This window comes from Trichophyton verrucosum (genome assembly GCF_000151505.1).
Source record: "Trichophyton verrucosum HKI 0517 chromosome Unknown contig00406_1.f1.exp, whole genome shotgun sequence".
NCBI classification, from domain to species: Eukaryota; Fungi; Ascomycota; class Eurotiomycetes; order Onygenales; family Arthrodermataceae; genus Trichophyton; species Trichophyton verrucosum.
In genome coordinates, this window is record NW_003315361.1 from 1 (window position 1) to 15,831 (window position 15,831).

A 15,831-nucleotide genomic window follows, 5' to 3' on the forward strand; every position below is an offset into this window, starting at 1 on the left:
TTTTTTTTTTTTTTTTTTTTTTAAACGTCAAAAGATTTTATTTTATCAGCGTCAACTCCAACGACAACTCCAACGAGAGGCTTTAAACTGCAAAGCGCCTCTCGAAACAGACACCTTGCTCAGTAGTAGCAGAGTCTCTTGTTACACCTCTGTGAAAATGGGTACAGGCAAAAAGGAGGCGTCTCGACGAGAGCGCCAGGGTAAGAGTAATGATGGGATGGGCAATGTTCGAACCAAGGGCGAAAATTTCTACAGGTATGGATTTCTCTCCCCTCCGTCGTTTCTTGGCTCGGCATTTGCTGGTGGTTATGTTATTAAGTCTTGGACTAACTGTTGTGTGTGTGTGTGTGTGTGTGTGTGTGTGTTTATAGAGATGCGAAAAAAGTGAAGACCCTTAATATGTTTAAGGATGGAAAGGCCCAACGGAACGCATCTGGAAAAATCACCAAAGCCGCATCATACCAGTCTCGAGATAAGCCAAGTGCCCGGATAGAACCGAACAGAAAGTGGTTCGGGAATACTCGAGTCATTTCTCAAGAGGCTCTGAGCTCCTTCCGAGAGGCTGTTGCTGAAAAGGCAGCTGATCCCTATCAAGTATTGCTAAAAACCAATAAACTCCCAATGAGTCTTATTCAGGACGGTCATGCACCAAATGGCCTGAAGCAGCACAAGGCTAAGATTGCCGTTGAAAACGCCCCATTCAGTGACACGTTTGGGCCCAAGGCACAGAGAAAACGTGTTAAGCTCAGTGTCGATACTCTTGAGGGCCTCGCCGGGGAGACAGTAAAGATGTATGACAGCTATTTGGATCGCTTAGAGCAGGCAAAACTGCTCAGCGGTACATCAGGCGATGCCAATGCTGATACCAACGGTGATGATGCAGAACTCACCGCTGCCAGAGAACCGATCTTCTCAAAGGGACAGAGTAAACGGATCTGGAATGAACTGTACAAAGTCATTGACTCCTCGGACGTTATTGTCCATGCTTTGGATGCTAGAGATCCTGAAGGCACTCGGTGCAGAAGTGTCGAGAAATATATCCAGGAAGAAGCGCCACACAAACATTTGATATTTGTTCTAAACAAGTGTGACTTGGTGCCAACAGGCGTTGCTGTAAGTTTATACATCTTCCACATTATCCCTTAAAATATCACCTTCAACCCCAGAACCGCTCAAATTATGCCATCGCGTTTGTCAAGGCTGCTTCCAGTGCATAAGTTATTGCCGTTTTTTACAATGGAAGACGGTCTGTTACCGCTATGGCAGATCAATCCCCCCCGTAACCTTGGCTTCTTTCTGAAGTCGAGGTTGACTTGCTTTCGTTTTGAAGGCATCGTCGCAAAGGGCATGGTGTGTCTTGTTTTGAGTTGAGTCCCGCTTCCACTTCATTGTGGACATGATAGCTGTTCTCTTAGTAACATTTCATATATCTCTACGTCTTATCACCTTCGCCGTCATTATATACATACCCAATATATATCTTGGCGCATTTGACTAACTTCTGGTCCTAGGCTGCCTGGGTCCGTGCTTTATCTAAGGAGTACCCTACACTTGCATTCCATGCAAGCATCAACAACTCTTTTGGCAAGGGATCGTTGATCCAGCTATTACGTCAGTTTTCAATTCTCCATTCAGATCGGAAGCAAATATCAGTGGGATTTATTGGGTATCCCAACACTGGAAAATCGTCCATCATAAACACTCTTCGAAAGAAGAAAGTGTGCACTGTTGCTCCTATCCCTGGAGAGACTAAAGTATGGCAGTATATCACGTTGATGAAGAGAATTTACCTCATTGACTGCCCTGGAGTGGTACCCCCAAGCAATAACGCCACTGAGGAGGACATCCTTCTACGTGGCGTTGTTCGAGTGGAAAATGTTGAAAACCCAGAACAGTATATTCCCGCAATACTTAAAAAGACGCAGCAGCGTCACATTGAGAGAACATATGAAATCAAGGGATTCACAGATGCTACTGAATTTTTGAGCATACTGGCTAGGAAGGGTGGCCGACTGCTCAAGGGCGGTGAGCCCGACGTGAACAGTGTTGCAAAGATGGTGATAAATGACTTCCTTCGCGGGAAGTTGCCTTGGTATACACCTCCACCTAAGGCTGATGACGCTGGAGATGAAAAAATAAATGGACGTGAGGGTCGATTAGGTGAGATGGGTATTAAGAGGAAAGCGGATGAAGCTCAAGGTGACGACGGAGATGAAGTACGGTCTGGCCCTGATGCAAGCGAAGACGATGCTCTCGAAAACGGATCAGACGGCAACGAAGACGAAAGCGAATTTGAAGGGTTTGAAGATTCAGACGATGAAGATGGGGGCGCCCCAATAGACACGGATCCCAGCCGATGATGTGCGCACAAAGGGAAATATTGACACTTCCCTTATTTACAGCGTCCCTGCGTTAATCCTTCGTGAGGTTTCGCATTTTCATTAATGTGGTATATAAGTTGGTTGCCAACAGCTTTCGCCATGGCTATCCGTTACTGTACCGGACCGGCCACCATGCCATCAAACTGAAGAGTGTGAAAATTGGAGATTATCCACGGTACTACTTACTATCGTATGGAGTACGGAGTACACCAGCTCCTCTCCCCTCCCCCTACGGGTTTTAGGACCTCAACCTTGGTCAACAACAATGTCGTGACGAGGCTCGGAGTGAATGAATCACAAGTAATCTCTGAAGGATTTCATCCCAAACCCCTCTATCGCTAGCAAGACACGCTGAAGTCTCAAAGCCCGTAGCCGGAACTACTCTATACAGCCTGTCTCCCACTTGAGACAGGAATTCCGCCCAGATGGCACTGCCCTTGCCGCGAACAAGGGGCTCAAACATACTATACATGAAATTCTCAACGATTAGTTACGTACACAAATGCATTCTCCACAAAACGAAACGTCTCTACGTACAATTAGCCTGTTTCTTCACTTCCAGGTACCAGATTAATCTGAGCCAAACAATGCCGTTTCCCCAAGCCGACTGGCGGCGGTTCGTTGGATCCAGCTGCGGAATCCCAAGGAACAGCGAAAGCTTAGCCGATCAAGCATTTAAACAGTCTCCACCTCCACTCCCAGACAAACCATGATGTGCCTGCTTATCACAAAGGGGTTGCTCGGTGGATATGATTTTCACGGTGTTTTGTCACTGTGCTGTCCATATCGCGAACTGAACGCCTTCCGCGCTAGATAATGCATTTATATTCGTTGAAAGTTTAATAGCACAAGCTGCAGGAGCTGCGAAGGCCTCGCCGGCCGGCCAAGCAAGCCGAGTCGGAAGAGCGAGAGAATTATAGGGGATAAATAGGACTGACCCTGGACATCCCACGAAAAAAAAAAGTACATATAAAAAATAACCCCTCGACCTTGCAGTGGAGGTTTATATCTATTCCCTTCTGCTCCTCCTGCTTGTGCCCTCCCTTTCCCCGTGCCTTTCTTCTGCCAATTGCCTCTGGAAAGCGTATACCAGTCCCGTACCTCCGAGCTAGACAAGCCCAACCAATATGTCCAACGTGCCCTCTCAGCCAAGCGCAAAGGTGCCGCAGACCGAGTGGTCTTCCCTCTATGAGCAGCAAGAACACAAACCCTCAACCGGTTCCCATGTAGCTCTGCCATCTTTCGGCAAGCTCGCCAACCCAGCCCCTTTGGGCCTCTTCGGGTTCTCGGTCACAAGTATTGTGGTTGGGCTGTACAACTGCGGTGCAGGGTAAGTGTGTGCCCGAGTGGGGAGGGTCGTGGTTGTGGTGTATACTTCTTCTCAAAACCCTTCAGAGGGAGCTAATGTGGTCATTGGTATCATAGACTGCCCAACTCCAATCCACGAGGAAGCTCCGGTCCAGATCAAGCTGCCTTTGGCCTTGCGTTGTTCATGGGAGGTATGATCCAGATCATCGTCGGCTTCATGGAGTTCCGGTCCGGCAACACTCTGGGTACTACCATCCACTCTTCGTACGGCGCATACTGGATGGCCTACGCAATGCTCAAGATTCCCGGATTGCACATACGTGAGGCATACGGGGATGAACGGTCATACACATTCGCACTGGGTATATTCCTCATCATTTGGGTACTTCTGACGATTGTTTTCATGGTTGCGTCACTGCATTCCAATATCTTGTGTCTGCTTGTGTTCGTATTCCTTGCGCTGTCATATCTGTTCGCCGCCATAGCCAATTTTATCGCAACGTCACTCCCCGAGCAGAGCATCCAGATGAATAAAGTCGGAGGTGGATGCGGTGTTGTCTGTGGAATGATAGCGTTTTACTGTGCAGCTGCAGGATTGATGTCGCCCGAAATGACTCCTGTACGGCTTCCGTTAGGACCTGCTCCATGGGCCAAGGAGCATATAGTGTGATAGCAATGTAGTGCACCTCGGTGCCGCTAGCTTCTCCCTTTTATTGAAGGGATCGGCTGAATTTTTCTTTTCCTTCCCCTGTGTGTGCGAATTAGCGAGCGTTTTGCATCTTGTCTTCTCATTGGAATAAAGTCTGCATAGCAATAATAAGTTAATGAACCGATCAGCATGCTACTCAAGCCAGGTGATTCAGGTCCGTCAACATTAAGAATCCAGCTAAACAACTAGAGGTTGTTCTAATGATATATAGGCATTGACCTGCAGTGGCTATTCTAGGGGCGACTTTGCAAGGTCTCACAGCGCAATCCTTCAATGCTGCGCCTCGCTTGTTCCCTGATTCTCCAGATGCCTCCAAGGTGGGAGCTCAGAAACTGTGTCGTATTCGACATTTTGGTGGCAGAGAGTCGAGATCACTTTGCACAGCACATATGTCAGCTGAAGGAATAACGTTGGCCGTAGATAGCCATGGAGCAGGTACTTGCAGGATAGCCATTGGATTCCATATGAATTAAATGCAGCACTGCAGTCATATCCGGGGCCTTATTTGAAACGATGTAACTAAGATATAAGCCAGGATTGCTGCGAGACATCTGACGGACAGTTACAGGGTGCATACACAGAACCTCGACAAGGATGGCCCTGACTTGGGAGCTCGTTCCTCGGACTTGCTGCGAGAATGGTTCATAATTAAAGGGATCTTTTGACAGAGACCCTTGCTTCATCATGGAAGCTGAAGCTGTGAAATTTGCACTGTGTGTTAACTAGTTAGCTCCAGGGGTAAGGCCAGGTCTGTCGCCAGCCATCAACATGATCGGTAGTCCGTTTCAAGGGGAGCAGGTGTACGTGCTTCGTGTGTCCCATGCAGTGTCCACAGAGAGGTCCCCAAGGATTTTCGGCTCAACAAGCCACCCAGCGTTGTGGTAGTGTGTAGTTAGAAAAGGGGCCGGGGAAGGGCAGAAGTTCTCGATCCCAGGTTGCAGGCGGCTCTAACGCCCAAGTCATGAGAACTCAACTCAACCATGTATCTGTATCTGCCTATTATTCATTGGTTATTCCCTGTCACGCTAAAAGCATGCTGGATGCAAACGGATAACTAGTTATGACTACCGTATGGTGATCTCTCAGCCGCCGCATTGCACTCACTAACTAACTTGCTCTGGGTTGGCCCAGTTAACTAGTTCTCGCGAATCATGCAGTGTCCAGGCCGAGGGGCGAAATGTGCTACTCTGTGCTGGCGACTCGCTGCAGCCCGTTGATGCCATGACAAGCAGTCCTGATCCCCTACGTATGAATGAGCCTTATATGGACACCGTTGTGGGAGAAGCGGCCCGGATGAGGATTTTGGGCTCTGATATAACTAGCCAGACTCCTGGCACATCGTTTGGCACGCTCAGTCGGCTCACCCGGTCTCCCTATCAACAGCTGGCGGAGGCTATATCTCTATTCCATATGCTAATGAACCTGGTATTCCTCATCTACAGAGCCGTAAGGTGGTTTCAAATCTTGCAAGGCTTTGCCAACCTTTAACTCCCCCCCGCATGAACAGAATGCCTGTGGCCGACCCATGCATGAGATCCTAGGCTCAACCAAGGCTTCGAGCTCGGCTGCCTGAATGGAAACTTGTGTAACCGCAGTTTAATAAATACACTGCAGTCGAATGTGCTACAGTCGGTTATTAGACAAGCTGGCGCATTGCTTGTCAGGATGGATAGTCTCGTGTTTAAGACTCTTGACAGGCATTGCGGCTGGGCCGTTGCACTCAAGCGCCGAACAGCGTATATTTATACCCCATGAGGCCTCCTTCTCGTTCTATTCACAGACACATCAGACATATTGTTCTGGGATAATCCTGATATTCGCACAGATCCAAACCGACACGATGGATACTTCGCTACGGACACACGCCTTCATGTCTGTCGTAATGACGCTTCCCCCACTTGGATCGCTTTACCTTGGGACAGACGCCACGAAAGGTTCGTCCTATCTATACCTTTACCATGCAGCTATCTTACTGGTATGGATTGTCGCGATAAAAAAGATTGTCTATAATCATTACTTTGGCCCCCTGAGAAGCATTCCAATGGCACCAGGAGATTGGTTCATCTTCGGTCATACACCCTATATGTATCGTGCAATTCCGGGGAGCTGGATCTTCGACTTTGTCAATAAACGCAATGCCAGAGATTATGGAATGATAAGAACAAAGGGCATACTGCATCTAAGTGATACAGTCGTCCTAACCGACCCTAATTTATTCAACGAAGTCTTGAGCGCTCACTGTTATGATTGTGAGTGTCATTTCGTGTATTATTGTCCTATATACCCGCATTTCAACTAATAGGCAGAAGATATCAAACCGCCTAAACGCACTGCATTTGTTAAACGAATGATAGGACGGGGTATTGGCACTGCTGAACTTGCAGAGCACAAGGCACAACGAAAGTCTGTTCGACCAGCCTTTCTCGGCCATGTTATCAAAGAACTTGTCCCGAAGATGTGGCTTAAAGCTCTTGAATTCTCAGACTTCATGGCCACTGAGTCAAAGGCCACTGACGGTACCATTGAGTTCCACAGATTAGTCTCCCTGGTGACACTTGGTAAGGGATATAAAACTTATAGGAGAATATGTGTAGATGTCCACATCTACTGACTTCTGACTCATTGTTATCTAGATATCATTGGAGTTGCTGCTTTTGGCGAGGATTTCAAGTCTCTTTATGGTTCACAGAATGAGCTCGCAGCTACGTTTCGTCGAATGTTAGATCCAACCTGGGATTTTATCAAATACTTTGTTGCATGCATGTTACTACCGAGCTGGATTTCCGCCATGCTCCCAATGGAGGGAAACAAAACGTTGACAGCATGCAAGTCTAAACTGCTGAGTCTCAGTCACCAGCTAGTTACAGATAAAAAGGAGGTAGTTAAGAAAGGGGGCAATTACAGCACAACCGTCTTATCAGTGCTTCTAAAAAATGGGGAATTTTCTGATGACGATATACGGGACCAGATGTTGACATTCTTGTTTGCAGGGTACGACTTTTCATTCAATCCCCCCCTAAAAGGATGGTTTTGCTAACAACAGCATCTAGTCATGAAACTACGAGTACATCAACCACTTTTGCCATGTACCTTCTTGCTACACATCCTGAAATTCAAGAGAAACTTCGACTCGAAGTTCAGGGAGCATTATCACAGTGCCACCCACATGAGCTCACGGATCAAATTTTTGAGTCAATGCCATTCCTTGCAGCGGTCGTGTCCGAGACTCTCAGACTTTGGCCGGTGGCGGTAAGTCTTCAATGAACTTAGTGAAGATGCTAATGTCCTTTGCTGCTTCTTATACTAATATTTCCCCCCTCCCTATTTATCCAGCCATTACAGCTGCGAGTTGCCATAGTAAGTGCTATAGTTCAAGTTTATCTCACATTGATAACATACCTCGCGACTAACAGTATTTCTAAAGAGGGACAGCGTCATTCGGGGGGTCACAATTCCTAAGGGCACACGGGTTAACATGTCCATCTTAACAGCCAATCGGTCACAGTCTATCTGGGGAGCAGATGCGGCCGAATTCAGACCTGAAAGGTGGCTCGGCGAGGGCAGAGAGACTCATGGAGGGACTAACAACCGCCTTGCAAGTAGCATTACTTTCTTGTTTGGACCACGAAGTTGTATTGGACAAAGCTTTGCTAGGGCAGAGATGAAGTGTCTGATTGCAGCTATGGTGGGAAAGTTCAAAATTGAGATGCTGCATTCAGACCAGCAGGTTGTGGTCGCCGGGGCTGTAAGTCTAATTCCATCACCTCCTTGCCCGGATATGCTGTGTCTCTCTAACACTTTATATACTCTTAGCTCACGATCAAGCCTATGAATGGGCTACATCTTCGCCTCACAGATATGGGCCTAAGTCATAATAAGTGAGGAGATAGCCATTGCTCTGGTTACTATGTTTCATACATCCGAGCCTGTTCTCAGGCGCATTTGGCTCCTCTTTAACTACAACGTTCTGTTGATATAAGGTAGGTAATTGAACTAATGGGTAGAACCGCATTTCAAGCCTCCCCGTCTGATGTGTCTCTACTGATGAGCCCTGTCAACAACTGTTCTGCGCCGTGAGTAACATTAATACCTGGCATACTAGCAGTGCATCAAGAACGGTCGCCATACCCTTTCAGGCCTGGCTTTGGGATGCTGGCTCTCGGGCAGTCTTCCAAGAGTACCCATGCCCAATGACCATAACTACAACGCCGATGACCACCTAACTCGAATGTCCATCTGAGACAGAGGACACGCATCTGAATGAACTTGGCCTCCCTGTTCCTCACTTATCTATCTCCTGCTCGGTCCCGCTTGTTGAAAATACGAGCCAAAGTCGATGATTCCATTATTACGGTGTATATCCTGTGTCTCTACCTGACTTGATTATGATAAAGTGATATATCCGTTCTATCAGTTTGTATGATCGTCTAACATGTCGCCCTATTTGCGTATACATGCAATGCCAATGTTCTCTAGATGGAAGACTTTAGCTGGGACACAACACAGCAAGTTTTGTGAGACTGTGAATTCCTGCATATCACAGATCCCTAGTTAACTAGTCAAGACTGGCTCAATATAAGCGCTGCCTGTTTGCTGTCTGTTCTCTATACTTATCCAAAGCTGCCTGCCACTGCTCGTTGGCTATAGACTAACTAAGTAGTTAGTTAGTTAGCGAAAATCACCGCCGGGACAGCATGAAAACAAACAAACCACCGGGCAACCGGGAAAACTAGAACTGATTTTCTCTTGATTAACAAACAGGCTGCTCCCATGGCCCTTTTTCTCAGTCGAGCTCAGCTATAACTGCGCAAGAGAAGCTGCTGAAGCTGCTTCTGCCCATCCTCCGTGGCATTCTTACGTTGACGAGCTCTCTCTGGCCGAGAGAGGCCTGGAGCAAGACCATCCAGCTGCTATCTCCAACGACCGATCTATCGAAGATGCCCTGACGTAATTGCTAGAGCCTGCATAAGGATGGCCGACCACGACTCGCGGAGCATGTCGATTGTTCCTTATAGCGGCGGAGGGGACGTCGTACTGTAAGTAGAGAGAGAGCGACGCTTGGTCGCATCGCTGTTCACTAGTTAGTTGCGGATGGGAAGCTGACAGCTGGACTGCCTTGGAACAGCCGCCATGACGATGCGATTGTCGTGTTTGACCCGAATTCACAGCAGCTCGTCCTCAAACCCGCGAACCAAGGCGTCGAGAACATCGGGGACCGAACTGACTGCCCTTATTGCCATCGTCCGCTGCGTGATGGCAGCCCTGAGCACTCGCAGGAGCCGCACCGAGGGCCCACGCCCGCCACCGCAGCGCCGTCGAGGTTCGTGAACCCGGAATACTTTCGACTCCTCGAGAATACTATTCCCCCTTCGGCTGCTGCAGACCAGCCGCCTTCTTCTCCTTCTTCTCCCCGACGTCAGTTAGTACCGCCTGGCCGCGAAGAAGGGACGCCAGCTTCGGGTAGCGAGCATGGCAGTGGTGGGGATGGTGAGTCACCTTCTACCACCCACGGGATTTCCTCGACTGCGTTCAGTCATGATTATTTCAAGAGATTCTTCGTCGAAGAGCGTGAACTAGGAAGAGGTGGGAAGGGCGTTGTGCTGCTGGTAAAGCATATACTGGATGGTGTGTCTCTGGGCCACTATGCCTGCAAGCGTGTCCCCGTTGGTGATGACCACGAATGGCTGAAGAAAGTGTTGATTGAAGTCCAACTGCTACAGCATCTCTCGCATCAGAATCTAGTTTCATACAGACATGTGTGGCTAGAAAACGCCAGGCTCAGTAATTTTGGCCCAAGTGTACCGTGTGCATTCATTCTACAGCAGTATTGCAACGCAGGAGACCTGCAAAAATATATCTGCGGCTCGATTCAGACGGCAGCAGATACACCACAGCAGCTCAAGGCTCGACTACGGCGCAGATCTCGAGGCCAGCCAGAGCTACCAAGCGCTGCCAGTGGGCCAAGACGGCTCCAGTTGGAGGAAATATATTCGTTCTTTAAAGATATCACCTCGGGACTCCGTTACTTACACGTCAATGGCTATATCCATCGTGACCTAAAGCCAAGTAACTGCCTCCTGCACGAAACTGGCCTTGAGCTTCGGGTATTGGTCAGTGATTTCGGTGAAGTCCAGTTCGAAAACACCGTCCGCAACTCCACCGGTACTACAGGCACCATCTCCTTCTGCGCACCCGAAGTGCTTCGAAGAGTATCACCCGGCGGTCCGTTTGGCAACTTCAGCTTCAAGTCAGATGTCTTCTCTCTCGGGATGACTCTGTATTTCCTCTGCTTTGGCCAGCTTCCCTATCGTAATGCAGATGTGGTTGATGAGGACAAAGAAGATCTCGATCTTCTTCGTGCTGAAATTAGTCAATGGGCAGGATTCGATGCCGCAAGGCGGATGAGACCTGACCTTCCTGATATGCTCTACTCTTTCTTAACTCGTCTCCTGGATGTGAACCCTGATATGAGACCAACTGCGGAAGATGTCTTGAGTGGTATCCAAACCGGTGGTTCCAGTGGCCGTTTTCATAGGACATCTCCTTCCCCTACTGACTTACAACCTACCGCCCGAGTACTTCCTGTAGATAGCCCGGCTACAGGATCACCGTCACGGCGGTCTAATAGTCCCGTAAAGAGAGCACCCCCAGCATTAGACCTTCCTTACGCAATGGGCCATTCTGATGCGCTTGTTGGCGGAAACTCAAGCCAACCCATATCCAATGAATCAGAGGGTTCTGTTGAAGGCCGGAGAGGCGGCCATACGAATAGAGAGCCTACCAATCTTCTTGTCCGATCTACTGCCACATCTCCTCGCATTGTGCGTGAATACCCCGAGGGCCGCAATCGGAGATTATACAACATTAGCAATCGTCTTCTCCTCCCTCCTCCAAGCAGGTTTCCTATTCTTGGCCACATTTTACGAAGCCGGCCTATCATACCAATTCTAATGAATTTCACCCTCCTTACTATCAAAATAATCTCACTTACCCAGCTGTGCGCTCCACTCACGGTCAAGACATGGATAGTATATCCACTTCTTTTCCTCGCAGTTCTGGACTTGAGTGTTCCAAAAAGATGGCTTCATGTAGCTGCTTTTTTGATTCATGCTTTAGTTCTTGCCCTTGCACTTAAAACAGGTTCTCTATGTGCACAAGGGTTTCATGATTTACACTCCCTGAGGTAGCTATGCGAATTACGAACCGGGTGATGACAGTTGTACGATTGGCCTTTCGGGTTGAGGAAGTATGAGGATTCAACCCATACCCCCATCAAAGGCAATGATAATGCCTTCTGACTATTATGATTGTTCAACGATATGGACGTAACCAATAATATACCTATTTATCCCTTCCAATGGTATATATGTACCCAAACCAACTGGTCTTCATAACCCCTACCTGACTTGCATGATACTTAAATGTAGAGAGAGTAACGCAACGACAATCTCATTTGAGTCCCGTAATGATCCCATAAGAAGCGGAGCCACCCAATAGGGACGAGAGAGAAGCCAGAGGTCTCACAAAATTTATCTTGGAATTTATGTGTGGCAGTCAGATGGTAGTTGACAAGGACTTATCTCCATCTGTCTGTAGGCACCACAAGAGCATCGAGATCCGTACGGGCCGATGTCTTGCGATATTTGAAAATTCCTTGCGCATTTTTACATTAAAACCGCACCAACGGCGATAGAAACAATATGCACTAATTAATAGTAAGGGCATGTGGTATATATGGTATATTATTTTTATTTATATTGTCTTTCAAAGCGACTTATTTAGCCCTTGCAGCCTTAAAACGGCTTACTCTCTTTGGTTTTTCTTTTTCACCTTGCGAGTGATCATCAGCATTCAAGGAAACAAGAGACTCAGTCTCATTCTCCTGAAGGAACCCTCCGCTCTGCTGGATTTTGTGATTTCGTAGTTTATAAAACTCTGCTGCCACTTCTCTCCTGTGGATGGCTTCGTCCAACTCATCCGGATCAGGAGGAACAACGGAGTCTCTATGCACGGTTCGTTCAACGAGGACATCAGCTAGTGGCTTACTACTCGCTTTCTTCCCATTCATGCCACCCTTGTTGTGCTCTTTCAAGGAAATGGTATCTGGATCAGGTATAGGGTGTGAGAAAGGCTTTGGGGTTGAAGGGGTAGCCGGAAACAGTGGAGGAGTAACGACTGGAGCTCTTGAATTTAGGGAAGAGCTGCTATTAGCAGGTTTTAAGGTGGACTGGATGACTGTAGCTGTGCCTACAGGGGTAGAATTTTCGGCATTCAGAGAACTCTTGAAGCGAGACACTTTCTTTGCTGATCCAGTATTCCTTTCCTTTGTTATATTAGCAACCCCTGACCTTTCGACCACTTCTTCCTGAATAGGTGGAGGGAGAACTTCCGCTTTGGTTTTTGTAGGCGCGGGTGGCAGTTTGGGGGATGGCTCAGGAGCAATATCGAGTTCTTTTGCGAATGCAACTGTTTTCTTTTTCGCAGGACCTTTCTTCATTGCAGATGGGGCTTGGTCAACCTGCGTTCGAACATCTGACGGTAGGATGCTGGAATCAGGGCCAATATTTTGTAAGCTCTTAGCATTCAATTTTTTCTCGAGCTCGCGCATTCGCTTGATATAATCGTCATCCAAAACTTTTCTCGTAGTACGTCCATATTCATCTTCATCCTCGCTATCTTCTGCGTCAAGATCGTAATCTTCATCATCAATGGAAAATTCGCTTCCATCTTCATCAAGTTCTAGCTCCGCAACAATTGCGCCCACTTCCTCTAGTCCGTATTGAAGCATCTCCCTGCGTAAGGCAGCATCCTCCGGTGTATCTCCATCAACCTCAGCCATCGCTGGCCACTCTTTCTCTCCAACATCTGTGGAAGTTCCGTCTGGTTCCAAAGATCCCATCCCTGACGTAGAGCGTGGAGCAGCTACGGGTAATGAAGAAGTGGTACCATCCTTTTCTCGGGCAGAAGTATCAGGAGCCTGAAATTCAACTTCCTCTGGAGATTGAGTCATAACATCAGATTCAGAAACCCGTATAGATTTGTTCCGACTGGTATCAGGTACAGGTGATTCTTCAGCTTTATTTGTGGTAGAAGCTAGTAAAACAGAGGAGTCTTTCACCTCTGTTGTTACTTTCTCTTTGTTCAACTTTCCATCACGTACTTCCAACCCGGCTTTCTTCAAAGCATTAAGTAGTTCGTTTGTCTCCTTTCCTGGCATTGTAGTTGAGCTTGAAATAACATTTCCATCTTCATCCAACTTTTCCACAATATCAGTAATGGGTAAGCCTTCTTCATTTAGTCCATCATCAGGTTGTTCCATAACAAGAGTATTTAGTTTATCCTCCAAGGAGGTGGCGCGCTTCTCAAGAGTCTTTATATTTTCCAGAACATAGTCAATCCTCCGGTCAATCGCACGGGCGACTTGTTGAGGTGATCTTGATACAACAGGTCCAGAGGAGCCTTCTCCTAGCAGGGCTCGCACTTCTTTCTCAGTGACTTGAGACCCTTCGAAATTTCGCCCCACCTCAAGTATATGCTCGCGAGAACTGTTTTCTGGCAATGACAAGATTTCTTCCTTCAAACCGTCATACTCCGCATTCCAAATTTTCCAATGATATATTGAGGTTTGAAGGTTTGTTATTTGCTTTTCTAGCTCCAGTCGTTTTTCTTCGAGGCTCAGTAGGGGTTCATTTGAGCCAGCCATACTGAAATATAATGGTTAAAAAAAAAACGAATATAAGACCATAAAGTTAACAGGTGGTGAAGTCCAAAGAGAAAACAAAAAAATCGAGGTTCAAGTTGAAATCGAACGTGCATAAAATCAAATCACGTGCATGAAACGCTTAATTTTTAAATTGTAACATTTAATCATTACGTCAGCAGTTTCTTTATGACTAATCCACTATTCTCTAATAAAATGACACAATAAGCATGTGATAGCACTATAAGGTATATAGCCAGAACTTTAAAACGAAAGTTTGCTGCACGGAGAGAAAAACGATGATTCATAAGTTATGTAGATCATGCCCATTTACCCAAGACTCCCATCAAAACCATACCACTGATGAGAGCCAGTAGACCGGTCATCATTCGGCCAATACTAGCATCTTTGAGATCTCCATGAAGCCAGTCGTGAGTCCACATATCAACGATGGCAGCCCACGCAAGTATACCAGCAGAGAATGCGTCGAGGGTACCTATGGCAACGATAGTACTTTTATCATTGCCGTTGAATGAGTGAAGGACGCCTAGACCAATAGCCATACCCAGAGGTGTGATGAGGGCAAAGATAGAGGACATGACAAGTTTGGTAGATATGTTCGTGTTGGCTAGATCAGCGATTCGGGAGCCCAGAGCCAGGCCCTCAAACATCTGATGAAAGATTATCACAATGAATAGAGCAGTGTATCCTGAATCACCTGAGACTACCAGTGTGACACCGAGGACTAAAAGCTGTCAGTTTGTTGCCATGTTATTTCTTATGGGAATGTGGCTTAACTCACTGACTGAGTGGAAAATGATGCCCGCTTCCATGAGAAAAACGCTAATCTTATCGTCCGGGAAACCTTGATGGCCATGACTGTGACCCAGGTTTGCAATTGCTGAATCTAACCCAGTTTTTGTTCCCGATACTGGGCTGGTGTGGCTAGAAGTCGCGGAAGGTTCCATATCGTCTCCCTGAGGATGCTTCTTACCGCGTGACAAGGCTATCCTATTTCCGAAATATTCGATCAAGAAGGTTATGAATAGGCCGGCCATGAAGATGGATGTCGCGGTGGCTTCATATTGAAGAGTGCCAAGGCATTGGTTGCCAAACATGAGTTCCGCGTGTGTTAGGAGCTAGATGCAGTTAGACGTAGTTCCTAGCTTTGTTGAAAGGGTATACCAACATGGATGAAAGCAGTTGCAATCATGATACCTGTGCCAAGCTGCTTGATTATTGTGAACACAAAGATATTCATAGTCGATGCGAAGAATCGCTGCATCAAAACGGGACCGAACACGGCGATTGCGCTTGTGACTAAAATGGCAAATAGGGAGCCAATACGGTAAGGGATATTGTAATCTCGATCAACTCGATCACAAGACATAGGAGGTGCCTCAGATCCATTTTCTGGGATACAGTGCCTGACAGCTGTAAGCAGGTGACGTTTTTTCTTTCTTTCTCATAGGTATCCCAAGACTTACTCTACTCCTGCGTGGAAATGACAGTTGAGGCCTTCATGTCCACCTTTTCCATGACCATGTTCTTCGTGGCCGTGTTCTTCATGGCCATGGCCATCACCTGAAGACCCTTCAGAGAGTACCTGGACCTCGTCCCCGTCCGGTCCCACACAATATCTAGGCAGTCCAACAGTCAGAATTGATCTTATAATAGAGAGAATAGGGGGGAACAGTGTATAAAAAAAAAAAAAAAAAAAAAAAAAAAAAAAG

The 15,831-nt window shown here is 47.2% G+C and overlaps 7 protein-coding genes across 7 annotated transcripts; 5 read left to right on the top strand and 2 right to left on the bottom strand.

The window, feature by feature from the left end:
* Positions 1 to 49: 49 nt before the first annotated feature.
* On the top strand, positions 50 to 1,146 carry TRV_05325 (uncharacterized protein; the record flags this gene model as incomplete). Its single annotated transcript, XM_003020527.1, has 2 exons — positions 50 to 255; positions 372 to 1,146. Coding segments are annotated over 2 exons (981 nt in total), but the record flags the coding sequence as incomplete, so codon positions are not given.
* A 90-nt stretch (positions 1,147 to 1,236) lies between these two features.
* TRV_05326 (uncharacterized protein) lies at positions 1,237 to 2,360 on the top strand (the record flags this gene model as incomplete). The annotated part of the gene is made up of 2 exons (XM_003020528.1): positions 1,237 to 1,350; positions 1,512 to 2,360. 2 exons carry the CDS (start codon positions 1,237 to 1,239, stop codon positions 2,358 to 2,360), a joined length of 963 nt encoding a protein of 320 aa, XP_003020574.1.
* A 1,148-nt stretch (positions 2,361 to 3,508) lies between these two features.
* On the top strand, positions 3,509 to 4,359 carry TRV_05327 (transcriptional activator of ethanol catabolism AlcS; the record flags this gene model as incomplete). Its single annotated transcript, XM_003020529.1, has 2 exons — positions 3,509 to 3,711; positions 3,807 to 4,359. The coding sequence occupies 2 exons, from the start codon at positions 3,509 to 3,511 to the stop codon at positions 4,357 to 4,359; spliced, it is 756 nt and encodes a 251-aa protein (XP_003020575.1).
* Positions 4,360 to 6,745: 2,386 nt separating this feature from the next.
* Positions 6,746 to 8,230, top strand: TRV_05328 (cytochrome P450 monooxygenase, putative; the record flags this gene model as incomplete). Its single annotated transcript, XM_003020530.1, has 4 exons — positions 6,746 to 6,956; positions 7,032 to 7,389; positions 7,449 to 7,647; positions 7,823 to 8,230. The coding sequence occupies 4 exons, from the start codon at positions 6,746 to 6,748 to the stop codon at positions 8,228 to 8,230; spliced, it is 1,176 nt and encodes a 391-aa protein (XP_003020576.1).
* A 1,139-nt stretch (positions 8,231 to 9,369) lies between these two features.
* Positions 9,370 to 11,585, top strand: TRV_05329 (uncharacterized protein; the record flags this gene model as incomplete). The annotated part of the gene is made up of 2 exons (XM_003020531.1): positions 9,370 to 9,434; positions 9,524 to 11,585. 2 exons carry the CDS (start codon positions 9,370 to 9,372, stop codon positions 11,583 to 11,585), a joined length of 2,127 nt encoding a protein of 708 aa, XP_003020577.1.
* Positions 11,586 to 12,172: 587 nt separating this feature from the next.
* On the bottom strand, positions 12,173 to 14,101 carry TRV_05330 (uncharacterized protein; the record flags this gene model as incomplete). Its single annotated transcript, XM_003020532.1, has 1 exon — positions 12,173 to 14,101. The coding sequence occupies one exon, from the start codon at positions 14,099 to 14,101 to the stop codon at positions 12,173 to 12,175; it is 1,929 nt and encodes a 642-aa protein (XP_003020578.1).
* Positions 14,102 to 14,418: 317 nt separating this feature from the next.
* Positions 14,419 to 15,704, bottom strand: TRV_05331 (uncharacterized protein; the record flags this gene model as incomplete). The annotated part of the gene is made up of 4 exons (XM_003020533.1): positions 14,419 to 14,843; positions 14,901 to 15,237; positions 15,288 to 15,558; positions 15,586 to 15,704. Coding segments are annotated over 4 exons (1,152 nt in total), but the record flags the coding sequence as incomplete, so codon positions are not given.
* Between the last annotated feature and the right edge of the window lie 127 nt (positions 15,705 to 15,831).